Below are 27,256 nucleotides of genomic sequence, written 5' to 3' on the forward strand. Positions count from 1 at the left end.
AATTTCAGCGAGTGAAGTACAATTATGTATTATGCGCTATGTTTTATGCACGTTATTGTCTCTGACAGACAGCATGTTGAAAAAAAATATTTCTTACCTGGCAAGTATTCAGTGAAGTGATTGATGCCCATGAGTGTGGTTTTTGACGGACATGTTAACGTGCGTAAGGGGTGAACCATGTTTTATATTTGGGTAATTAAAAAACATGCTAGTGATGTTCAAAATTATTTTTGTAATTCATTATAATTTTTTTTACGGAATTAAGTTTATTTTGTGGCTTACATAAATGACGAGTGAAATTTTTGGCTTGTCAAAAAAATTTACATTCAGCTATCGCAAATTAGTTGACTTTGGAAAATCAAGTTAATTTTTTACTAGGAAATGAGTGGTTTTGATGCACAACGTTTTTTTTTATTGTGATAAAAATCTTTTATTTTAAACCATGAAAATGCAGTTCCTGTTGTAAGCAATAGTTGTTTGGTTTTTTTTAAACTGTTGTTCCATTATTACCCAATAAGCAGATTTTATATAATATATAACACACACACACACACACACACACACACACACACATATATATATATATATATATATATATATATACATACATACATACTTTACTGTCACTTTTGATTCAGTTAATGCATCCTTGCTGAATAAAAGTAATAATTTCTTTAAAAGAAAACAAAATCTTACTGACCCCAAACTTTTAAACAATAATACTATATATAAACTCCCAGCTGTAATTTATTCTGGTTCATTCATCACATTGCATTGCCAGATACCATACCCACCACAATGCTTTGTTGTTTTGTTGCACATTTTGTCAAATGAGGCAGGTTGTCCAGGTATCCCATGAATATAGAACATTTGCATACTATGCACATTAAATAGAAATTGAACTGACAGAGAGACAGAGAGGAGACGAGGCAGTGCATAAGTTATCAGGCCTCACCTCATTAACTGATACATAGTAACGAGGCTGCTGGAAACGAGGCGTGTTGTCATTTTTGTCCCTCACCACTATCCGTACTTCATGCAGAATAACCGTTCCCACCAGCTCATTGGTGCACTGAATCCTTACCACAATGGTGGTGATGTAACTGGGCGGCTGGAAGAAAGAACATAAAGAGGTTTATAGAATTTAGAGAAACCAACTATTGTAATTGGATGCATTAGCAAATCATGAAACAAGGACCATTTGAATGAGATCTGAAAGCTGAAAACATACATACAGTACACATATGGTAATAAATGGCAACACTACCCATTTGTGATATTTTCAAAAGCTATGACCAGTCGTAACTAGAATTAGTAAAGCACATTAACAATACAGCCAATCAGCAATCTCTAGCAATAAGATGCCTGTTTGTGTGAATACACAAGATTACATAACTGAATGCAACAATGCAAACAGGATCAATGTCAAGTCTTCTCATTTTCTTTTGGGTAAATAAGGTGTTTGGCTGCAAGTACTCAGAATGAAACAAACAGTGGAGCTGTTGAGTGAAGTGGCTGAATCCCACAAAGCCTCCTGAAGAGGACGAGGAGGAGGAAGAGGAGGGAATGTCCTGTAATCATCATCAATAGTGGCAAGAGAAGCCTGTCACTACCACAATGCTTTTCAGACGAGCACACAGACACATGTGTGGTGCTTTATAGAAGATTGGTGTAATGCACAGACAGGCAGTATAAGAGGGAGGAGATGAAACACTTGTGGAAAAAGGAATGGGAGAAATCACAATGATCATATGGTGGCTGTAGGAGGAAAATCTTCTGCCTTTTCAGTCTTTTTGATGGAAGCATTGGCTGGTCTTGTACTCTAGAACAGTAAATTAAACTGAGAGCACAGTCGAATAAAGCAAAAAAACGTATAAAATATTTGCTATGTCTTAATAAAAGATAAAGCCACAGACAATCCTATTTACTCACGTTCTATGAATCTGCAATTACAGTAAATACTTATAGTGCAGTCAAAAACATTATATAACAACAACCTTAATAATCACCATCATCATTATCATCATCATCTAAACTATATTTAATATGTAAAAGAAAAATGTTTAAATACTGTATCTTTTAAATACTTTTACTTTAGAAGTATGCTTGCATAAGATTTTGCCAAATAATGAAACATTATTTTTATCATTAATTATTTTTTAAACATAAACCTCACACAATATTGTTATATTTATACTTAAAAAGAAAATTGAGAATTTATGGATAACAATAATAATCTAAAATATACATAATATTTTAAAAAACAAATGTCTAAATATAGTTTAAATAGAATGAATGTACTTGAGAAGCTTTTTTTACATAAATGGTAAAATTATTTTTTAAGCATAAACCTCACAATATTTCATTATATTTATATTTATATATATATATATATATATATATATATATATATATATATATATATATATATATATATATAAAACATAATAATAATAGGCTACTATCTATTACCATTGCAGTCATATCTGACTCTTGGTGATTCTATGGCCATCGAGACTGTCCATGAATATCCTTGGCATTGTTTTTTCCAGGGTAGGTTTGCCAAGTCTTTCCCCAACCCTCCCCATTGGCTTGGGAGTGGGACTCACTCACACACACACACACACACACACACACACACACACACACACACACACACACATTCACACCTACGGACAATTTAGTGTCTCCAATTCACCTATACTGCATGTTTTATGGATTGTGGAAGAAACCGGAGCACTTGTAGGAAACCCACACAGAAACAGGGAGAACATGCAAAATCCACACATAAAGGACTCCTAAAGATAGACATAGTAAACCAGACGTGTGTGTGTGTCAGCCAAAGGACAACAGCAGCAATATGTTATTTTTGACAGAATGTGCTTGTCTGTTTACTCACGTCTCGGTCCAGCACTCGTCCGGTGCTGTTGAGATACAGTCTCTGCAGTGCGGGGTCAAGGATAACCCAGTAATCATAGTTGTCCAGCAGCGTCAAGGAGATGGTTCTATCTGGATCCTGAGCGCGACCGTTGATCTCCATTTTTTCCACTAGAACGGTACCTGACAGAAAGAGATTGGCAGGAAATGGTTTGGTTTCCAGGTGCATGATGGGATATTGACGTCCTCAAGTTATATGTAAATACAAGTAATAAATGCTTATAATAATAATGATTTCCTTATGAATAAATAAAAGTTGTAAATCCTGATTCTGTACAGATTCATTAGTGTTTTATTTTGGCTCATAAATATCTGTGTATGAGAAGCTGATTATGTAAGAATTTGAAGGTCATAATTTCAGCATGTGTTAATGTATGGTTGGCTGAGTTTTCGCCTCTCCTCCAAGAAAATTACACTTCATTTTATGCTTCAATGTGTTACAAATTATTTCAACTCCTTTTGAATCCCTGCAGAAAAAAACTAAATAATCAGTCCTCACAAGAGCATAAACCATTATCCAGCGCTATTCAATTAAAGTTCCAAGAGGTCCAAGCTCTACTTTTCCTTCCCAACGAAGGTCCTGACAATCAAAACAACTATGTTTGTAAATTAAATGAATATCCCTCAAATATGCATTTGCACTGGAATGGATAACATTATTTGAGATGACATTCACCTGAGAGCCAGCTTAGAGGGATAGTTTTGATAATCGGAGTGAATGGCTGTATGTCATTGGAAGTCCATCAGTGAGCATCTATTCATGATTAAAGTGCTCCACACGTCTTCGGGGGTTAATAAAGGCCTTCTGAAGTGAAGCGATGCGTTCGTGTTAGAAAAATATTCATATTTAAAGCTTTATCAACTGAAATATCTAGCTTCCGGCAGACGGCCGTACGCATCGATTTACGCCAAAAGAGTAACCCTTGAACTTGACGCACAACGTATCGTATCTCTCCCGTGAACAACCAAAATACAAACAGCATGTCCCACTGGAGACAGTAATATATTGAAACACTGTTACACCCTAATAAAAGATGCATATCACTCTGTTCCATGTGCAGCTTATTACATTCCATCCTACAGGCAGAAACTGAAATCAGCTAAACCTTTAATAAGGACTGTATAAATATGGACTAATGAATCAGAGCAGGAACTACAAGCTTCGACTGCACTGATTGGGAGTGTTTTTGAACCTACAGCCACCGATCTGGATGACCTCACTTATACAGTAACATCATACATCAGTTTCTTTGAGGATATGTGCATTCCTACTAGGACATTTCTATCATTCAGTAATGATAAACCATGGTTTACAGCAAAACTGACAGCTTCATCATGCCAAAGAGGCTGCTTACAGAAGTGGGGACAGAATCCTGTACAACCAGGCCAGAAACACTGACAATGGAGATCAGAGTGGCTAAAAGAATCTGAAAAAACAGTTTTCAGCCAACATTCCGGCATCAGTCTGGACAGGTCTGAGAAACATAAAGGACAGTACACCAACCCCATGATCTGTGGAGAATCAATAACTGGCTGAGGATCTGAATGTGTTTTAATGCCAGTTTGAAAATCCCAGTCTCACACCGCACAACCGCACTTATCTGCACTTCACACATACACCAACACCTCCTGCAACCCCCATCGTCCCGCCTTTATGTTCTGTGTGGAGGATGTGTGCCGGGTCTTCAAAAAACAGAAGACTAGAAAAGCTTCAGGTCCAGACAGCATCTCACCTGCTTGTTTAAAAGCTTGCACTGACCAACTGACCCCAGTCTTCATGCAGATCTTCAACAGGACACTGGAGCAGTGTGAAGTTCTCTACTGCTTTAAATGCTCCAATATCATTTCAACCTTCAGTTTGCTTATAGAGCAAACAGGTCTGTGGATGATGCAGTCAACATGGGATTGCACTACATCCTGCAACATCTCAACAGACCTGAGAATTACATAAAGATCTTATTTGTGGACTTCAGTTCGGCCTTCAATCCCATCAAGACTGATCTTCTCTTAGCAAAACTGACCCAGCTCTCTGTTCCCACCCCAATCTGTCAGTGGATCTCCAGCTTTCTGATATAGGCAGCAGTTATTGAGACTGGGGAAACTAACATCCAGGACCCTCACTATCAGCACTAGAGCTCCTCAGGGTTGCATTGGAGTAATTCGGGTTCCTGGGCTCTACCATCTCTCAGGACCTGAAGTGGGACAATCACATTGACTCCATTGTGAAAAAGGCCCAGCAGAGGTTGTACTTCTCTCGCCAGCTGAATAAGTTCAATCTGCCACAGGAGCTGCTGATACAATTCTACTCGGCCATCATTGAGTCTGTCCTGTGTTAATCTGTAACAGTCTGGTTTGGTTCAGCCACCAAATAGGACATCAGAAGACTACAAAGGACAGTCAGGACTGCTGAGAGGATCGCTTTCCACTGTCATGACAGTGCGAGCCAAGGCTAAAAAAAAGTGTCGGGTGGGGCCAATGGCCTCGGACCTGAAGCACCAAGGACAAAATCAAGTCGTGTTTCCACTGTCGGGCTAGTCGCCTGGCAGCGCTACTCTAAAACCTTAACACACCTCCATAGATCAACGTCACACAACCTCACCATTTCACCAGCTGACTGAACGCTAACTAGATTGCAAAATGAGCATGACAGAAGCGAACGTTTGGTATTTACTTAAATACTTCCACCATCGATATTTGACCAATTTTTTACAATAAAAATGTTACAGTGACAGTAATTCAGTAAAAATTGTGTAAAGAGTGCACATAAATCATGCTGAATCAAACTGGTATTTAACATTTCACATAAAAAGAGGACACATACCTATTCGGTAGCACCTGCTTCCATTTGCGATCACAAGAATGCACAAAACAACTCCATTAATCCATTAAAGAAATTTTGGAAAAATATTGATAAAATATCATGTTTATGTAACATTTCTTTAGAAAGGAGTAATTTATAAATTTTCCATGAAATTATGTGATCTGAGGATGTTTAAGCAATCTCTCTCATCTCCTTATACTGTTATCCTTTAAGCTAGCTAAAGTAACAGAGGGAGCTCATAAGAAGAAAAAAGGAGTTGTAAATTATACGAGTTAACTGGAGTGCATTTTTTATTTTTTTATTTTTTTTTATGACTTTACACGGTTATAATTATATTTGTCTACGTTCTTCAAGCAGTCTCTGGTATTTTCCATAAACATATATGTATTTATTATCGCAATGGTTAACATAAGTAGCCTTTAGCATTGCATATAAATATATTTTTGCCCCATACAGTGATCAGAATCCCCATCGGTTTGCAAAGATGTTATTTCAAACACTTGCTGGTGTCTGAAAGTGAGTTTTGAGCGTTTTTTTTTTTTTTTTTAAATGTCTTAAATGTTGAAGTTAGTTGGTAGCCTGATATAATAACATGGTAAATGAGCTGTGGTGTTGACCCTCTCCTGACTCAGGTAAACTCTATGACCACTACCCATCGCTTTGAACCAAGATGTTCGGCGAGACAAAACCCCCTGGCCGTGGGCCCAGAAGAAGGCCCGATCAAGCCCTGAAAGTGACAGTGGAAACGCTACTGGCCCTGGCACACACAAGCACCCTTGTTTTTGGCCCGACAGTGGAAAGTCCACAACTGCCCAGATATAGTCCTGCCCTATTCTTCTTCTTCTTTTTCTTTCGGCTGCTCCCATTCGGGGTCGCCACAGCGGATCATCCGTCTCCATACCACCCTGTCCTCTACATCTGCCTCTTTTACCCCAACTACCTGCATGTCTTCCCTCACCACATCCATGAACCTCCTCCTTGGTCTTCCACTTTTCCTCCTTCCTGGTGGCTCCATCCTCAGCATTCTCCTACCAATATAATTCATGTCCCTCCTCTGCACATGTCCAAACCATCTCAATAGTCCTGCCCTATTCAGATATAGTAAAAAAGTATGCATATTTGGCGTGCTGTCCGAGGGAAGGGCTCCGAGCTCAGAATTTGGAACCCAGAGTACTCCCCCTGTATCCCTGGCTGGGATAGGTACCAGCCAAAAGTGAGGAGTCCGAGTTGCGGGGAGATGCAAAAATCTGTCTGGGAACAAAGGTGAGTCAGCTATGTATATATATAGGCCTCCTATCGTGCTGATTGGATATATCATTTGAACGTGTTCCTCTCAAAATTTGTTAATAAAACATAATTTTGTTGTCTTTAGTTATTTGCAAAATTGAATAAATTAAAATTTAAAGGCATTAACTGTATTAATCTTACACTACAAAGTAACACCTTTTAAAGGACCCAATTAATCACAATAATTTGTGACAATTATTTAAGAACAAATCACACAAAAATGTAGGACAATGCCCTAAAACAGACAATCAATCGTCATAATCGCAATTATTTCATAGACAATTAATCATTAGCCAAGTTTCATAATCAGGAAACCCCTAACACCGTGTCCTAACTACACGTGACGTGCGATAAAAGGTATCTTTTCCATGTTAATCAGAGTTTTTGTCCAAACAGCTGTGACAGCGACACGCAACAATTCTATTTTAGAAACGGTTTCTATTTTTCTGCGACGTCATGCTGGAACAACAAACACAAAGTGTGGCAATGTTAATCTCACATACTGTTTATGTGCTTTATTTAATGTTAAAAGCATGTAATGTGACTTTGAATTTCATTTAGTGCTCCAGCTTTGTAGCTGTAAAAGCAACAATGGATAATTCACCTCAGATCTTGAAATTAAACAAATGGAAACAAGAACATTCAAACTGTGAAGTATTTGACAAAGACTGTTTTAGTAACTTAGTAGCCTATGTATTTGAATAATGTTTAAATGGTGTAATATTTGTGAATTTGATTATGTAGCCTACTTATCAATTTTCTTGTGAGTGCCGTCAAAATTCTTCAGCTCGTCTTGTCTTCAACGAGCCCAAAAGGGCCCACGTCACTGCTCTGTTCATCTCTCTGCACTGGCTACCACTCACTTCTCGCATCAATTTCAAGGCATGGACACTTGCTTACAGATCTACCACAGGCTCAGCTCCCTCCTACTTCCTACTTTCACTCGCTCCTACGAGTCTATTTCCCTACCAGAAGCCTACAATCGGTCAATGAGCGACGGCTCGTGGTACCATCACAGAGAGCCACAAAATCACTCTCCAGAACATTCTCATTCACGGTTCCATGCTGGTGGAATGATCTCCCCACCCTCATCCGGAATGCAGAATCCCTGACAACTGAAAACTCATCTCTTCCGTGAGCACTTAATCTCAAAAAAAAAAAAAAAAAAAAAAAGAACCTTTCTTTCCTCTTCCCTTTCCTCAGACAAGGGACATCCTCCCTTGTCTGGCATATGCTACTCTGAGCAATGCCTTTGTATTTTGAGCACTTCTTGCGTTGTTTTTGTCTCTTCATGATGACTCGCTTAATTTAGTCCTAATTTTTAAGTCACTTTGGACCAAGGCGTCTCATAAATGACTAAATGTAAATGTAAGATTACTCTCTGGTGCTGTGCACTTGTCGCGAGACTCTGCCCACACGCTGTTCTGATTGCCTGTGGGTTTTGATTGATTTTGACGCATCTCGCAGTCGCTTCGCGTCTAGTGTGGACAAACAAATTATTTGTCGCTGGAATCTTATTGCATTGCGTCTGGTTAGGACACAGTGTAAGCATTTGTTTGCTTTTTGAGATGTACTAACTGCAATGGCTGAGTCACATATTCAAGAAACATCTGCATTTGTTCTTTTTGGTGACACAAAATTAAGCAAAAAGAAAGAATATCAAAGATTTTGTGTGCTTTTTGTCCATTAAGAGAATTACATCTATCTATAAATTACAGAAACGTCTGTCTGTCTGTGTGTCTGTCTGTCTGTGTGTGTGTGTGTGTGTATGTCTGTTGACCACATATCTCTCAAACCGTTAGTCCGATGGATTTCAAACTCGACAGGTATCTTGCTACGGGCATGAGTAAGTACAGTGCCAAGTTTGATGTTGTTTGGATGAGAAATGCTAAAGATATCGTTAAATATATCATTTTTAGAAGGTTGTGGTTTAAAAATAAACATTCTGACATTAGAGGGTTGTATCGGTCAAAGAAGCCCCAAGAAGGTTGTGGTTTAAAAATAAACATTCTGACATAAACACTCTGTCAGCTACACTGTTTACTTCTGAATATTATAGTTTGGTTCCAAATCGTGATAAATTTCTGTTTCAAACTTTTACATAGCATCTTTAGGTTATAATAACATAAAAAATTCAAATCCAGATTTTGATTTTCAAAGATTTATTATAAAAACGGATTATTTTTTCCCAAAAATGCAATAAATTCATGATGCTTTTTTTTTTTCCAAATGCAAATAATCCATTGAATCAATATAAAAGTTATTTTTTATCATATTGAAACTGTTGAAATCAGCCATTGCTAAGAAATATCTCCTGAACTTTTTTGACTGCGATCAGCTCACAAAAACTGATTTTGCACGGGCACTTTGCACTGCTCCCTGAATCGTTGCGCTTATTCATTTGTGGATGTAAACTGAATCTATAAGTCAGCTATGCTGTTTACTTCTGAATATTATATTTCATTCTAGTGCGCTTAACATTATCGCTACTATGTAATATAGTAGCCTATGCTATTCACCAACTAAACATATCCTATTCAATGCGTTCACAGTCTCTTTCACGGGCATCATTTGTAGTTGCCTATTCACAAACTGTTTGCTCAAGCATAGCATTTTCTCAGAGTTCTGTGTACTTTCTACCATGCACAAATAAAAAAAAGTCACTGAACTTTTGCTGTGTAATTGTAACAATGAGCACTCAAACACACCAAACCAACAATTACTAAAAACACACACAAAAACTGATTTTGCACAGGCATTTTGCACTAGTTAGATTCATTTCACAATTCTTTATTGTCTATATAGTGATTTGAAAGTACTGTATGAGAGAGTCTATTTTTAATTCAGTAACAAAAATTCACATAAATAAAACTATCACTTGTCATCAGAATAACACTAGAACAGTCACAAGTTTACTAGAATAACAGTCACATATTTTCAGTAGTCAACCCCAATACCAGTGAACTTTCACTTTCGGAAACAATCTTTCTTGTTGCAATTGCATTTGGTGACGCTAGTGGAGCAGAAACTAAACACTTCAGCTTTAACTCAATAGCAGGCTACATCCCAGATCCCTGAAAAAACTCAGCCATAGCAGACATCCGACGCTATCGGACAAAGACAGACTCTGAAGCCCTGATGTTTACCTCCAATTTTACCAGAAAAGAAATCCATGACCTGAGCGAAACCCACCGTTAGCATGTGAGCCGAGCAAAAAACACACCAGCCGCGAGTGAGGGCAGATGGAAGAATCTCTGGGTAAACAGCATCTCAGTACCTCAAGCGAGAGGTCACAACACACCTGCTGTCTGTCAAAGTCACTTAAATCCCATCCCGCACCAGCTAATATCAGCTATTAGAGTGATTAGGAATTTAGAACTGCATTAAAATGTGGTTTTTGTGGGATTATTTTTAATTCTGTTGGATTTGTCAGGGACAAGAGCACATGGATGAAACTCCATGGAAATCGGGAGAAAAATGGCTCCTTTGAGTCACGTCTGCACACTGGAGAAATCAAATGCTATTAAGAGGGATCTCACACCAGGCATGACGGAGACTCAAGGGAACGGCGTGCACACAAACATACACCGCAGACACCAAATCCAAGGAAGCTTTTCAGAAACCTTTTTACACCCTTAACCAGGTGAGAGCTTGAGCTCCGTCGCAAACGTGCATGTTTTCCGCATCTATTCCTGAACAACCTGGCGGACAACATCACTAGTGGTGTTTGCTAAGGCAAAATTACTATTATTCAAACTTTAGCAGGTAACCATTCATGCTATAGACATGAATAATGCCTGATTGCCTGTGGGCTGCTGAGTAGAGGTGTGTTATTACTTGTCTAAGTGATTAGATTTACAATTTTGCCTGGTGGATGATAAAACTGGTGAAAATAAATTCCATACATAGAGATCATGGAGATTTAGGAGTGGCCTCTTAAAACCTGGTTTGCTCTTCTTAGTTGGTTTAATATGATCTATTGGCCTGGTGAAGCTGGTGTTGAGATGGTTGACCACCTGGTCATCCAGTCTAACCAGTTGCCCCAATTGCCCCAAACCCCTCTAAAACAAGCAAAACATACCTGCTAATAAGCTGCAGGATTTGGGAACAAAAAACAAATCTTGTGATTTTTTTTTTCTTTCTGATATAGCCATTAAAGCTGTTCTCAGGCAGCCCATTTATAAGTGATTGTCATTACAAGTTTGGGAAGATGGTTGGTGCATGTTGCATTCCTAAATGTACATTATAAGAGACCAAAATTTAAAGCAGATCATGATCTGCTCGTGTGTAAAAGAACACAGTACCGTGCTTCACTCTGAAACAGGTGATGCATACAGTGGGGAGAACAAGTATTTGATACACTGCCAATTTTGCAGGTTTTCCTACTTACAAAGCATGTAGAGGTCTGTAATTTTTTATCATAGGTACACTTCAACTGTGAGTGACGGAATCAAAAAAAAAAAATCCAGAAAATCACATTGTATGATTTTTAAATAATTAATTTGCATTTTATTGCATGACATAAGTATTTGATCACCTGAACTCGTTACCTGTATAAAAGACACCTGTCCACACACTCAATCAAACAGATTCCAACCTCTCCACAATGGCCAAGACCAGAGAGCTGTGTAAGGACATCAGGGATAAAATTGTAGACCTGCACAAGGCTGGGATGGGCTACAGGACAATAGGCAAGCAGCTTGGTGAGAAGGCAACAACTGTTGGCACAATTATTAGAAAATGGAAGAAGTTCAAGATGATGTCAATCTCCCTCGGTCTGGGGCACCATGCAAGATCTCACCTCGTGGGGCATCAATGATCATGAGGAAGGTGAGGGATCAGCAAAGAACTACACGGCAGGACCTGGTCAATGACTTGAAGAGAGCTGGGACCACAGTCTCAAAGAAAACCATTAGTAACACACTATGCCGTCATGAATTAAAATCCTGCAGCGCACACAAGGTCCCCCTGCTCAAGCCAGCGCATGTCCAAGCCCGTCTGAAGTTTGCCAATGACCATCTGGATGATCCAGAGGAGGAATGGGAGGAGGTCATGTGGTCTGATGAGACAAAAATAGAGCTTTTTGGTCTAAACTCCACTCGCCGTGTTTGGAGGAAGAAGAAGGATGAGTACAACCCCAAGAACACCATCCCAACCGTGAAGCATGGAGGTGGAAACATCATTCTTTGGGGATACTTTTCTGCAAAGGGGACAGAACGACTGCACCGTATTGAGGGGAGGATGGATGGGGCCATGTATCGCGAGATCTTGGCCAACAACCTCCTTCCCTCAGTAAGAGCATTGAAGATGGGTCGTGGCTGGGTCGTCCAGCATGACAACGACCCGAAACACACAGCCAGGGCAACTAAGGAGTGGCTCCGTAAGAAGCATCTCAAGGTCCTGGAGTGGCCTAGTCAGTCTCCAGACCTGAACCCAATAGAAAATTTTTGGAGAGAGCTGAAAGTCTGTATTGCCCAGCGACATCCCCGAAACCTGAAGGATCTGGAGAAGGTCTGTATGGAGGAGTGGGCCAAAATCCCTGTTGCAGTGTGTGCAAACATGGTCAAGAACTACAGGAAACGTATGATCTCTGTAATTGCAAACAAAGGTTTCTGTTCCAAATATTAAGTTCTGCATTTTCTGATGTATCAGATACTTATGTCATGCAATAAAATGCAAATTAATTACTTAAAAATCATACAATGTGATTTTCTGGATTTTTGTTTTAGATTCCGTCACTCACAGTTGAAGTGTACCTATGATAAAAAATTACAGACTTCTATATGCTTTGTGAATGGGAAAACCTGCAAAATCGGCAGTGTATCAAATACTTGTTCCCTTTCAGTCGAGAACGTCAGACGTAGTCTACAGCGCGAGTGCAGCGGTGATCACGAGCTTTGAGCTCTCAACTGCTGTTTTAACAGCAACCAAATTTCTCTTTGTGTTTGTTTATCTGACGGCTGGTTAGAGGGCGGAAAAGTGAGTGCTTCACTGTTTCAGTTCACTGTTCACTGTTGCCGCGGTCATTCCCCTGTGCTCTTGCACTGGTGAGAGTTTTTTCACTTCCTGAAAGAGCAACACGGGTGCGTTTGTGTCTTTTTCAAGATGCCTTTCCACCCGTGCGTTTCTGGATGCGATTGTTCCCTGTCCCCCCATATGGACGGTCACAATGGTTGTTTCACGTGTTTGTATTATATGTGTGTATATAATGTATGTGTATGCAGCACGTTCTCAGCTCGCCGCCCCAGTGCCTTTCCTTCCGAAATGCATGGAGAGCTTACCAGGTTGTAGACGGCACCTTTCTCTGCCAGAAACTGCCTGAATAAGCTTTCCCCCCTCACTACCCTTGACGGTGGAGCGGTGAAGGGTTGCGAGGCTGTCCCTCCAGTGGAGTGGTCTGGAGCGACACAGGTGCACCTGTGTCCGGCGGCCACTGCTTTTTGGATGCGGCCCCTCGTCTCCCCCCTAAGGCCTGTGAGTTCTCACCCGTTCCGACGTGCAGAGCTTACAAAGCCTCTGGGCAAGCCGCCTCCTCTTTGCGTGCCATGGCGCTGCTTCAGGTCTATCAGGCCAGGGCACTCATGGACATGCACGAGGGTAGTCCAGACCGTGCGCTCATAGGTAAGCTCCGCACCGCATCCGACCTCACCCTCCGGGGCACGAGTGTCGTGGCGTGCGTGATCGGTCTGGCGATGTCCACGTTAGTGGTCCAGGAGCGTCATCATTGACTCAGCCTGGTCGTATGGCGGATGCGGACAAGGTCCGGTTCCTGGTCTCCCCAATTGCCCAGGTTGCGCTGCTCGGCGATGCGGTGGAGAACTGCACCCAGCAGTTTTCTGCCGCCCAAGCGCAGACGGAGGCCATCCGGCACATCCTGCCCCGGCGGCTCGCTGCTGTCACCCCGCCGCCGGTGGCAGTTCCTCCGCCTGCTCGTCGCCGAGGGTGTTCCCCTGCCGCTGCTCTGCTAGGCCTCCGCAGCAGCCTCCAGCCAGGCCTCAGCATAGAGCCGGCCACAGTATGTACGCCCAGCCCGCTCTAGGTGCTGCCGAGCCAGGTGGCAAGCGACAGCGAAAGCGTTCCTGAGCAGGCCGCTCAGGGATGGAGGAGGGTGCTTTGGAGTTGGCCATCCACTCCCTCCCCCTGGTTGAGGGCCGGGTGGAGTCTTTGTTTGTGTGTGTGTCTGTTCCACCGCTGGCTCCCAAAACGGAGCAGGCGGAATCCACACTTTAAAGAAGAGTAATTCCTCTGTTACTGGGCCCCAAGAGGGCTAGTCTGACGGTGTGTGACCCTGTAAAGCCTTACACCTCTCAGCCCCCTCTTGTTCGCCAGCTGGCAGCTGGGTGTGTTGAGGACGCCGGTCATCCGCCTTCTCACGCTTCCCCTTACCTGGAGTCAGGTAAGTGCTGCACCGCACACTCAGATCCCGCTTCGGGCCGCCTTCTGGCCTCTCGAGCCGGATTCCTGTCCTCCACTTCGCTGCCCCACCTCGGGTATTTCTGTGGTTCCTGGCCCCTGGTCCGGCTTTGTCGAAGTCTAAGACACTTCCAACCAATGTCCAGCTTGGCTCCACGTTACCTTCAGACCCGGCTTGCAATTCATTTCGCTTGGCTTCCACCAGGCTCAGTGATATTCATAATACCTAGGTATTGAGCAGAAATGCTCCTAAAAGAGATTTTTAGTGAGTTTCATCATACCTAGGTGTTGAGCAGAGCTCCTGTCCTGTGTGTGTGTTCCGTAGTCCTACTGGCGACGGATGCGTGCTAGCCATTCCCTCCAGCCGGCATGGAGTTTGGCTTCAGAGCCTGTACTTCATTGTACCCTTATTATGTGGTGGGTTACGACCATCTTGGTTCTGTGTCAACTAATACAGGCCCTTTTTCGAAAGCCTCCGTTCACTTGTAAACACAGAGTTGCATTTTCAATGCCCCGTCCCCAAGCTTGGTCTGCAGCGTTCGACCTGAAAGACGTGTACTTCAGATCTCTATCCTTCCGCTCCACAGACTTACTGTGTTCTTGCGTTTGAAGGCACGAAGTATCAGTACATGGTCCTACCCTTCGAGTGCACAATAGCCAGTTGGGTCTTCAGGTCAACTGGGAAAGAGTAATCTCGCCCTAGTGACTCTCGACAGCCTTCCTGACACCTTCCTCTGAGCACATTCTCAGGGATGGGGCACGATGGCACCTGCGTCTAGACCTTGGGAAGTTTCAGATCTGCTTCTAGTAAGAACGGGACACGGAGGTTCTGGTCTACCGCAAGAATTGTTATGCAGTAGAGACCATCACTTCTATGAGCACCCTCTAAAAAGACGTTTGCTCCTCTTATAGAAGTCGAACCTGTTCGTTGAATTGAGTCTTCTCTCCGTGAGGAGATCCCGAAGGTGTTTGATCACTTCAGTGCTCCTTTTAAAAACTGCTTGTGGTTGGAGTGTGGGCTGTCACCTCCACCTCAAAATGTGGTGGCTTCTACATTTGCGCACATCATGAGGCAGTGGATTAAAAAATCCAAGCGGAGTACGGTTTGATCGTCAGGTCCCTGAGGCGAGCAAGGAGATAAAATAATAACACCTTGTCTCCCCTCCTGCTACTTCACTGCAGAGACCGCCCCTGAGCCATTGCAGACAAGTGAGTTAAAAATTTCTGTTTTTTAAGAAACAGTTCTCCTGCTCGCGTCGTCTCCACTAGAGGGTAGGGACTTGCTAGCTTTCAGTCAACGAATTGTGCCTGGAATTCGGCCGGCTAACTCTCACAAGTTGAGACCCCGGTCTGAATGTGTGCCCAAGGTTCCTACCTCTCCTACGGGAACAGGTGATGAGCCTGCAAGTGCTGCCCCGGAGGAGGCAGACCCATCCCTGGCTTTTCTCTGTCCGTCCGCCTCAGTGTGGTTGTACGTGATCAGAATGCAAAGTCTAGACCTTAGACCAGCTCTACCTGTTATGGGAACCAGCAGAAGGGAAGGCTGTTTCCAAGCAGAGGTTGGCCCACTTCAAAGTGTTTGCCTTCGTCTTGGTGAGAAATCCCAAGATGCACGTGCCCACCTGGGTGGTGAGCTCCTCCTAAGTGAGAGTACTGCTCCCTCCTAGGCGTTGGCATACAGTGCCTCGCTGAACAGATATTAAATAGAGTTAGGGGCTGGGCGACACCTATACACATCCTGTGTTTCAAACTGCTGCTTCCCGTGGGCTCCCTTCACATGAAGCCAGCTTCACCGTAAGCACAGTTCGAAGTGTCGGCTTGCTGCGCCATTGCCCTGCCATGGACTGGATACGTGCGCAACTTTGCTCCAGTAGAGTTCACCTAACCGAACCCTGTTGAGTTCCTCCATACCCTGCGGCATCGGACGTGGTGGAGCGTCCGAAACCAGGCCTATCACTCGTATGCACTAGTGGAACTTGTGTTAGGCTGGGTCCATATGTTGCGATCCCTACGGTGATCCCATATGTGTACTTTTCCACGGTACAGCTCCCTGCGTGAGCCCGTGTCGTCCCTCGGCAGAGCCCGCTCTGCCATCACTGTTGGTTGATCCTCCCCCCATTAGGCTGGAGTCATCCCAGTGACATTTCCATATGTTGTACTGCCTGATCACCAGTCCATATGTGTATGTCCCACATAATACCTCCCCTTCAGGCCAGGATGTGGTTTCTATAGCGTACTTATCCTTCCTTGTCAAAGATACGCTTTCCCAGTGGTCCTGTAGGAACAGCAGTTGACTTCCCTGGCCTAAGCCTCGCCTTCGCCGCCTCAGTATTGCGGGGGGAATTGAGGCTTTTAACCAGGCACTGGAAGGTGGCAGCTTTAGTGGCGTTTTCCAGGGTCTAAGATCCCATTCAGTCGACGTCGACTACGTCTGACGTTCTCGACTGAAAGGGAACGTCCTGGTTGCGTATGCAACCCACTGTTCCCTGAAGGAGGGAACGGAGGACATAGTCCCTTTGCCACTATAGCTGGACCACCGCTGACCGAGTTCTCACGGCTCCTCAGCGTAAAGCAACTAGTGCGTGCATCCACTTCCGTATTTATACCCGCTCCGCGGGCGGAGTGTGTGATGCAAAGACAATTGGTTCCCTAGCGTGATCCCATTCAGTCGACGTCGACTACGTCCTCCGTTCCCTCCTTCAGGGAACGGTGGGTTGCATACGCAATCAGGACGTTCTCCCCACTGTATATTTATTTAATTAAATCACAGCCTTCGCGATTTGATAATCTCACTAAACCTAAATCTCACTTTATTTCGATTAATTGTGCATCTCTAATTACTAAGACAAAAACATGATAGGCTGATATAAGATGCTTTTTCAGCATGTTTGAGACCCCAGCAATCCAAGTAACTGTATAGCAATACACTAAAACTACTCAGAACACCTTACCAACCACATAGCAACGACCTGGCAATCACCCTTGCATCATGGTGGCGAGTTTCACCACTCGTACTTTCTTTAGAAATTATTATTCTCTGCCAACTCATTTGATGTGCTTCTGCCAGCCCAAAAAATGTGTGACGGGACACAGTTGACAGGGAAAGCAGGTCCAATTTAAACTGAAGGAAGTTGAAGCTTATGCAGAATGCAGAAATGAGCTGTCATCCTCCTGTGTATATATGTGTGTGTATTGTGTTTAGACGCCTCATGAGGCTAAGCTCTATTAAAAGAGGCCTCAAGCTTGTGTGTGTGAACTGCAAGAAGGATATGAAATCCAGCAGAATCGATTAGGAGAGAAATCGAATTTGATGTGAAAATCCTAGAACATCACATTACACTATTGATAAAAATCGTTGTTCGTCATCTGCCTCTGCAGAAGAGTCCTACTGTCACAAAATCATTACAGCATGGGGTTGTGTAACTGGCTTTAGCATTCAATCATTCAGGACAACTGCAAGCAATCAGATACATCTCCATCACAGTGCAGAAAAATGTGATTATATTCAAATGACACTACAAGACTCCCCAAAGAAAAGAAAATGATCAAATGGGTTATCTTGTTGTTTCTCTAGACAGCAATGAGATTAAATGGCGACCTCATAGAAACATTTACTTAATCCTCATCATCATGTAGTGTCATTCCAAACTCAAAACACTTTCTTCTGTGAAACAAAAACAAAAACAAAAATGATGTAAGATGTTAGAAAGAATTAAGCAGCCATTTATACTGTTAATCTCAAAAAACGTCATAAACTCAGCTCAGATTTGCCAAACTACAGAAGTAATTATAGTAACAATAATAACAATAATAATAATTTCATATTTATGTAAATCAGAGCACAAGATATCAAAGCCTGCACTGAAAAGGTAGAGATCTCAATATGAAATTATATTAATAATTTTAATAATTGTATAACTCATATATACTTATACTCTATACGTCTTTTTTTAATTTCTCATAAGGAATTTTAGAAGAAACATCTGAGACAAAGATGATTCTTCAATACAACATAACTGTGAACATAGGTGTAATAATTTGTATACTGTAGAACTGTATATTGTATCCCCTAACCCTACCCAAGAAAACTTTCTGAATGTTTCCATTTTCAAAAAACATCAAAAACAAGATTTTGCATATTTCGGATATAATATAATAACAGTGTAGGGTTTACCTGAAGCACACACACACACACACACACACACACACACACACACACACAGTCTGTGGTAGGCAGTCTAACCCCTAACCCTTAACCCTTAACTCCAGCATCTCATAAGACCTCTGAAATCTTCTGCAAGCTGTTACATGGCTGCAGACTTTGGGTTTTATGGCTTTTCCTTCTTTTTCTTGCACATACAATGATGTGTGACTTCCTCTGTAAAGTCCCAGAGTTAAATACATCAGGAGAGGGTAATCTTATTTTGAAGTGTAAAGCTCCTTTGGGAGTTGTATGGTGCCATCTCCTCAGACCCCTAGAGGACCTGAAGCTCATTTAAGAGTGATGGTCCCTTACTGCCTGTGTGCAGGAGACTGCATGGGGAAAGTGTAAAATCATTACTGGAGTTCTGTACCACAGATTTAAGATACCACAGACCCTTTTCAGTATTTTTTTTTGTGGGAGGGGCTTAGGTAGAGGCAGAACGACTGCTTCACTAATGCTAGTTAGCAAGTTTTGTTTGCTTGTTTTTTAACAATGACTGGATAAAATCCGATTTTATCTTAATATGTAAGGTCACTCACTGTCCAGAACCGTTATTGTTATTTGAAAAAGTAATTTTTTTTCAAATAACAATCAGATTAGCCAACCAGATTAGCCAACCCATACTCGCTCACTCAATGGATGGATGATCTGACAGGATTACCTCTGGTTGAGAAGCCTGACATCTACCTTATAGAGAAACCGAGCGTAAAGATAAACTGAGGGCATATAAATCTTTAGATGCCTATAACTATGTGCTGAATGGTCACGTACAAGACTTGTGTGGTACGATCCAAAGTTCTGCCTATTCAACGCCAAGGCCAGAAGACGGCCATGTAAAGAATGACATTACAGTGCAATTTTAAAGATGTGAATATTTTCTAGAAATAAAAATTACAGATAATGCAAATTATTTTTAGAACTTTATGTATTTGATTATTTATTCTTACCAGGTTCTTCAAAAAGTCTAGTTGCAATCAATCACAACAATGTATATACAATCACAGGATGATTCACAAATAATCACAATAGTTTAGAAAACATTATGCGATAAAATTTCAAATTGGAGCCTGTACTCCGTCGATTCTGGCACCCAACAACACAACATGACATTTTAAGCTCTGTTTTTAGCCGAATATGTGCTGGTTTGTATTGGCTGTCTCCAGTTTTCCTTTTGTTTTGCCTCCAGCTAACCCTGTGATGTAATTGTGACTTTGGCACAAAAAGGGTCTATACATAAAACTAATAAAACTGGAAAAAATGAAGATGCAAAGGAAAAGCACCCACACATCTTCATTTTATATATATAGATCTATTTAATTTTGCAATTGTGTCTCTTATTGTAATGAGATTACATGAAACGTTTACATTTGCTCTCAGATAATCCACCCAATCAGCACAACAGGAGGCCTATATATAACCGACTAACCTCTGTCACATGACAGTTTCCCAGCATCCCTCCACCACCCGATTATTCCTATACCAGCCAAATTCCAAGCTCGAATGCACTGTGTGTTGAGACACAGTCCTCCTATAACCATAATTAACATTTTGTGTGACTTGTGACACAGTGCTTTCGTTACCCACATGCAGGGGTGTCAAAATCAGTTCCTGGAGGGCCACAGCCCTGCAGAGTTTAGCTTCAACCCTAATTAAACACACCTGATCAGCTAATCAAGTCCTTCAGGCTTATTTGAAAACTGCAGGTGTGTGTGTGTTGAAGCAGGGTTGGAACTAAACTAGGGCTGTGGCCCTCCAGGAACTGAATTTGACACATGTGCCCTCATGCATCGATGAGCCTTGGGTGCCCAACACCCTGTTGCTGGTTTGGGGTTTGTCCCTCCTCAGACCACTGTTGGTGAATTCTCACCACTGCTGTCCCAACACACAAGCCTTGCCGTTTCAGAGATACTCTGACTGAGTCGCTTGCCATAACAATTTGGCTCTTGTCAAAGTCGCTCAGATCTTTATTCCTTCCCATTTCTCCTGCATCCAACAAGTTGATTATGAGAAATTATTTTTCACTCACCATCTAATCTACCCAGACCTCAATATGTGGCCTTGTTAGGAGATAATCAATGATATTCTTATGATAAATGATTAATGATCAAAATTCTTTAAATTGTTTCAGTTTACTATATTACAGTAAACAAATATTAAAATATTATAAATATAGAATATTATGATAATTACCATGTGGATTAATGGAATTACCTAATAATAATAATATTAATAAAAATAATAATAATAATAATAATTATTATTATTATTCAGTAATGCAAAAGGGTCAATGACTGCTAAGTTTGGGGGGAAATGTATATAATTGTCATGAAAAAACAAAAATGTCACAATCCAAACTGCTTAATTCTTTTCATGAAAATTAGAATCTTACGATTTCAGGGTATGCTTTCACGAGACACATTCAGCTAGTATTGTACCTGTAATATTATGGATAACGATAACGGTATCGTTTTCAAAGCTCGTTTTCAAAAACGTGCACTTTACAACCTATTTCAAAGTTTGCGTTCTCAAGCCACCAAAACGCTGTTGTTGTGTAAATTGACGGCCCAGAACGCATTGAAAGTTTTCTGTTTCAGTTGAAAACGGTGTTGTGTCAGTAAATGAATAACTACTACTGATTTTCACAATGGAAATTAATCAATGCTAAACTTACTTAAACTGGACAATGACTTTCGTCTAGAGTTGCTGTACATCCAAAACAATCTTTGTTGCATTTCTTTCCTGTTATTGTAGAGCTGCTTTGAAACAATCTGCATTGTAAAAAGCGCTATGAAAATAAAGGTGACCTGACTTAACTTAATGAAACAAACAAAATGAGTATTCATAGAAAGACAGACTAGCATTTACAGATAAATCCACTGATTCACCTGAGGGGGAAAGAGCGAGAGAGAGATTTTTGTGAAAAGGTCTTTGTGCTTTGTTGTGTATCCTCTGTCATGGCACATTAGAAAACCTGAACCCCACTGTCACACTGACCTATTAATAAGAGAGACTGATTACTGTCATTACCATAACACAGTGTGTGTGTGAATAATCAGACCACAGGAACAGACCTTTCGCTTGAAGCTTCTGGAAGAGTTTCCATCTCAGAACTGCAACCATCAACATCTTGAACTCAAGACGATGAGATCTCACCTTCAAGATGGTAATGGCTGTTTTCACAAGCATAAAAAGCCAAGCTGCCACGAACAGCTGTGTAGACTCATCTGCCAGACTCCGTGTGGCTTTCGCATCATGATTTGGTTAAAGTCATCCTGCTTCCAATTATCAGCTAAAGTCAAGAGTCACACCATTCATCCATTGAGAAGAAGACAAAAAGAACAAAAGCAGAATAGACTTGGTGTGATGAATCTACAGTATGTGAGCATCTGTGAGGAACGCCACAGTCAACAAATGTAAAAAAAGCAGTAAAATGTGACGCCTTCTGAAGCTGAGACAGACTGATGTACTGTAGATCACCTCAAAATATTAGGTCAACAATGACTTCCTTCCAAAACCTAGTGAGCTGCCTTACTCTCTACCACCTATATAGGTATCAAACTAATATGGAATGTCATAAGTAACTGATTTGTAACAAAATACACTGGGAAAAAATGGTGTACAAACAATTTTCAATTAGAAATTGCTAGTAAATTTAACAAATAATTACAATGGCTCGGCAAGTAGCATTAAATTAAACGACATTTTGAAGTATAAAGACTGAAATAGTATTTTATTTTTTACAATGTAGGCTGCAACTACCCAACAAACAAAAATATGTTCTATTTTTTTTTTTTTTTTTTTTTGCTAATGTTCCCATTGAGTTATGAAAAGATATTTCTCAATGTTCTCAAAACTTTCAAACCATCCAGTATTTTAAATCAAAAAAAAAAAAAAAAAAAAAAAAATTCCTTGGTTATATGAACGTAAAAGGAACATTGCATTTGATTTTTTTGCAATATTATAGGAACTTTACTTTTGATTGTTCTCTAAACATTCTGAAACAAGTAACATTTTAATAATGTTAGAAGAACATCTGGCTAAAACGTTTCAGAAAAAAATGTTCCATGAACAATTTATGTTATATATATAAATATATACAGTATATGACATAATGTTTTTGTGCTATTGTTTTGAGAGCCTAATTGAAGACCAGATAACTTTGAGAACATATTCCATTAACGTTAGTGGAATAAGGTTTGTTCATAATACATTTAAGAGGACCTTGCAAGAATGTTAGCCAAAGTTCTGAAAATGTTCCCTGTTAGCTAGGTATGACTAATACCCATTATGGCTAATGTAAATCTCTAATAAGTACACAAACATATACACACAATTTTAGGCTAAAAAATACTACAAATAATGCATATTTTATGGGATTGCCTTCTCTGTGAAAGACATAATGCTGCTGTAGAAAAGGGTACTTTTGCTTACCTTTTAGAACAGCATTTGCGCTGAGAAAGCCATGTTGCCTAGATAGGAGGCTTGCTACGTTCTGGAACAAGGCTATATACGTGAATGATTTTTACAGGCCCAATAAGTAGCTACTCAATCAGCAGATGGATGAAGCTATCTCAGTGTGATTGAGCGGAGCTTGTTTTTCATTTGTTTTCGGGAGACGTTTTTAATTTTGGGAGGTTGTGCAGGTCTAATAAGAGGATGATTAGAGAGGACGGGACGAATCAGTCAGACCTGAGACAATTTAATGGAAGTAAAGATCTACGACACAAGCCAATATCTACCACTCACTGAGGAGGAGACCCGGGAAAAACAGTTGCTGTTTTCAACAACTAGGGATGTAATACTAGTGACTAAATGTGATTAGACCCATATTTCATTCAGATAATTTCATAATAGCATTAAGGCTTATTATGTGCTAACTGGAATACATGCCACGATTGACCAGTCAGAATCATTTTGCTGGTCTAATGTACAGTACTATTCAAAAGTTCAAAAAAAAAAAAAAAAAAAAAAAATCTGTTTTATTCAGCAAGTATGCATTAAAGTGACAGTCAAGTAAAGTGACTTTTACACTGTTATTTAAAATTATTTAAATATTTATATAAATACTATATCATATATTTATATAAACACAAAAATATTTATATTTCAAATAAGTGCTGTTTTTTTAACTCCCTGAAAAAAAAAAAAAAATCACCACAAAAAGTAGCATAACTATTTTCAACACAGATAATAATAAGAAATGTTTCTTGAGCATAAAATCTGCATATTAGAATGATTTCTGAAGGATCATGTGACACTGAAGACTGGAGTAATGATGCTGAAAATTTGGCTTTGCCATCACAGCAATAAATGACATATTAAAATATTACTGTTTTTACTGTATTTTTAATAAAATAAATTCAGCCTGGGTGAGTAAAAGAGTGTGTTTGTCTATATCAGATACTTTTTTTTACCCTCAATTCAAACAGTTTACTTATTTTCAATGCCAAAGTAGTAAAATGTTTAAATTCAGCATTAGATTACATTAAACTGTTTCAATGTTTGGTTTTTATTCTAAAAATGACATCACATTATATATTGGACATTTGGTGTGAACTAAAAACAACAAGTTATTAATAGATTCATAATACCTCCATCTGTTAAAATTTCTAAATATGCCCATACCTAACAAAAACTACAAAGTAGGATACAAATGCAGTGCCGCTTATATATTTGGATGTGTTTTGTTCAGAAGCAAGATCTGGTCTTCTTTATAACACAAAAGTCCAAAACTCCTGAAATAAACTCTTGAGAATAAAGAGGAACGGAAATAACAACAGAGCAGGAGGAGAGAGATGTTCTCCTGCCAGCAGAGAGATATCAATCAGGCCTTCATCCAGGACCTGGCAGGGGCCGCTGAAGACGCACACACACACACACAAAGGAGAGATTTAGGCTGTCTCTCACAAAAAGAGGTTGTAAAAGTGTGCTTTAAAACTTCACTTTGAGCTTACAATCCCACTTAATAAACATGAGCCCACTCATGTTCATTTTTTATTAAATAGACCCCAAACCTCAAATGGTAGTGTACACTACTGGTCAAACATTTGGAGTCAGTACAATATATATATATATATATATATATATATATATATATATATATATATATATATATATAAATATACCATTTTTTTTTTTTTTTTTTTTTTTTTTTTTTTTGAAAGAAATTAATATTTATGTTCAGCAAGGATGCATTAAATTGATCAAAAGTTCGAGTAAAGACTTCTATTTCCAATAAATGCTGTTCTTTTAAACTTTCTATCCTTTAAAGAATCCTGAAAAAAATATATCACAGTTACCACAAAAAATATTAATTATTAATTATAAACATTTTCTACATAGATAATAATATGATTTTTTCTTGAGCATAAAACCAGCATATTAGAATGATTTCTGAAGGATCATAAGGCATAAGGCCTGTTACACAGCAATCCTGGTAAATTACCATACAATCACCAGAATGACTTTTCCGTTAAAGACACGAAACGTGTTCTCTCTTTTTACCGGTAAGAATCAATTAATATATCAGTACCAAAATGCTCTTTGATGTCAATCATCGTAAATGACCAGTAATGAAAGAAATGATGCTGATGCATTTTCTTCATCCACCTGGATGAAAAGCGCTTTAGTTTAATTTTAGTTATTTTTAAAAAAAAATTTACTTCTGAGTGGCATTTGCAAGGGAATGATCACACGGAACATGGTTTTGCTATAATAGTCGGACGGTTTTGCTATAATATAATAGACGTATAATAGTAACTAGTTATAGTATTGCAGTTACTATAGTATTACTATTATATTACTATATTACTATTATATATTACTATAGTATTGTGTATAGTATGCAATAGTAACTGCAGAGCCGCAGACCTGTTGAATTGAAAAAAGGCAGGGTCTCACGAGATGCGGAGCAACGGTCAGATGTTTGTCTAACGGATGTTTACATAGAAAAACAGTTAAAAGCAGCGGAACGTATCGGTTACATATGTAACCCTCGTTCCCTGAAGGAGGGAACAGAGACGTAGTCAGACGAGGTCAGAATTCACTGACGTAAGTCTGCTTTGGGCCAATCATAAAGCTCTGTCAGAGAGGTCTATGGTAAGTTCCCTTTCAGTTCAGTCACGTTCGACGTAGTCGGACATACCGACTGATTGGGATCACGCTTAGGGAACCTGTCATCTTTGAGGATTGATAAAACTAACCAATGCACACATTGGCGTGCGAGCTTTGCATCCACGCTCCGCCCCGCAGCGTGGGTATAAATAAGGAAGTGGATGCACGCACCACTTGTTTTTCACTGAGGAGCCGTGCGGAGCCCGGAGTCAGCGGTAGTCTAGCAATAGTGGCTACTCCTCCGTTTGCTCCTTCAGGGAACGAGGGTTACATACGTAACCGAGATGTTCCCATTCAGTTTGGTCACGTTGGACATAGTCGGACGTACCGACTGATTGGGATTCCCATTAAAACGCCACTAGTGCTGACACCTTCCAGTGCCTAGACAAAAGCCTCCTGACCCCCCGCATTATTGAGGCAGAGATAGGACAGGGCTTAGGCCAGGGAAGTCACTACTGTTCCGCAAGACCCACTCAGTCAGACTTGTTAACACTGGGAAAGCGCGCCCTTTCGTTGGAAAGGAATACGCTGCGGAAGCCACATCCTGCCTGTAGGGAGGTAACATGTGGAGGATACACATATGGACTGGCCGATTTACTGGGCAGTACAACATATGGAATGTCACTGAAGTGGCTCCAGCCTAAGACAGGGGGGAGATGCAACCGGTCAGTGACAGCAGAGCAGGCTCTGCCAAGGGAAGACATAGGCTCACTGCAGGGAGTCGCACCGTGGAAGAATACACATATGGGATCGCCGTAGGGATCACAACATATGGACCCAGCCTAGCACAGGTTCCACCAGAGCATACGAGTGTTAGGCCTGGCCTCAGACGCTCTGCCACGTCCGATGCCGAAGGGTGTGGAGGAACTCAACAGGGTTCGGCTAAAGAGGAACTCTACTGGAGCAAGAATGGCACACGTATACAGTCCATAGGAGGGGAATGGCACAGCAAGACGACACTTCGAACCGGGCTTACAGTGAAACTGGCTTCATGTGAAGGGAGCCCATGGAAAGCAACCGGCTCGACACATAGGCTATTTTTGTAGCGAATGTGCTGGTGTCGCCCAGCCCACAGCTCTAAAAACATCTGTCAGCGAGGCACCCTGTGTCAACGCCCAGGAAGGAGCTACACTCTCTCTTTGGAGAGGCTCACTACCCAGGTGGGCACGGTGCACCTTGGGTAAACAAACCAAGATGATGGCAACCACTATCCAGTAGCGATATCTCGCGATATTTTCTCCCGCGATCGATTCTCGATGCGCTCTTGCCAAGTATCGATATTAAAAGCCGTTAGGGCGGGCGTACACGGTGCGAGTTCGGACACTCGGGAGGTCGTGAGATCAGTTTAACTGATAATCGCGTCAAAGCAGCTGGTACAAGGCACGACTGTCCTGCATGAATTTTATCCCGAGCCGGCAGCAATCACGTGGGCTTTCGCGCTAAACCGTCATGTTGCGAATGGGAGAGAGAGAGAGAAAAGT

General features: G+C 40.8%; 1 protein-coding gene across 1 annotated transcript in view; it reads right to left on the bottom strand.

Moving 5' to 3' along the window:
• LOC311069437 (protocadherin-15-like) overlaps positions 1 to 27,256 on the bottom strand; it is a 268,582-nt gene that overhangs the window by 165,649 nt on the left and 75,677 nt on the right. Inside the window, exons 5-6 of the mRNA XM_084092609.1 lie at positions 2,900 to 3,060; positions 956 to 1,111 (exon numbers count right to left, since the gene is read on the bottom strand). Coding sequence (XP_083948735.1) covers positions 956 to 1,111; positions 2,900 to 3,060 — 317 coding nt within the window. The remainder of the gene's footprint in view (positions 1 to 955; positions 1,112 to 2,899; positions 3,061 to 27,256) is intronic.

This window comes from Abramis brama (assembly GCF_963993115.1).
Source record: "Abramis brama genome assembly, chromosome: 19".
Classification (NCBI taxonomy): domain Eukaryota; kingdom Metazoa; phylum Chordata; class Actinopteri; order Cypriniformes; family Leuciscidae; genus Abramis; species Abramis brama.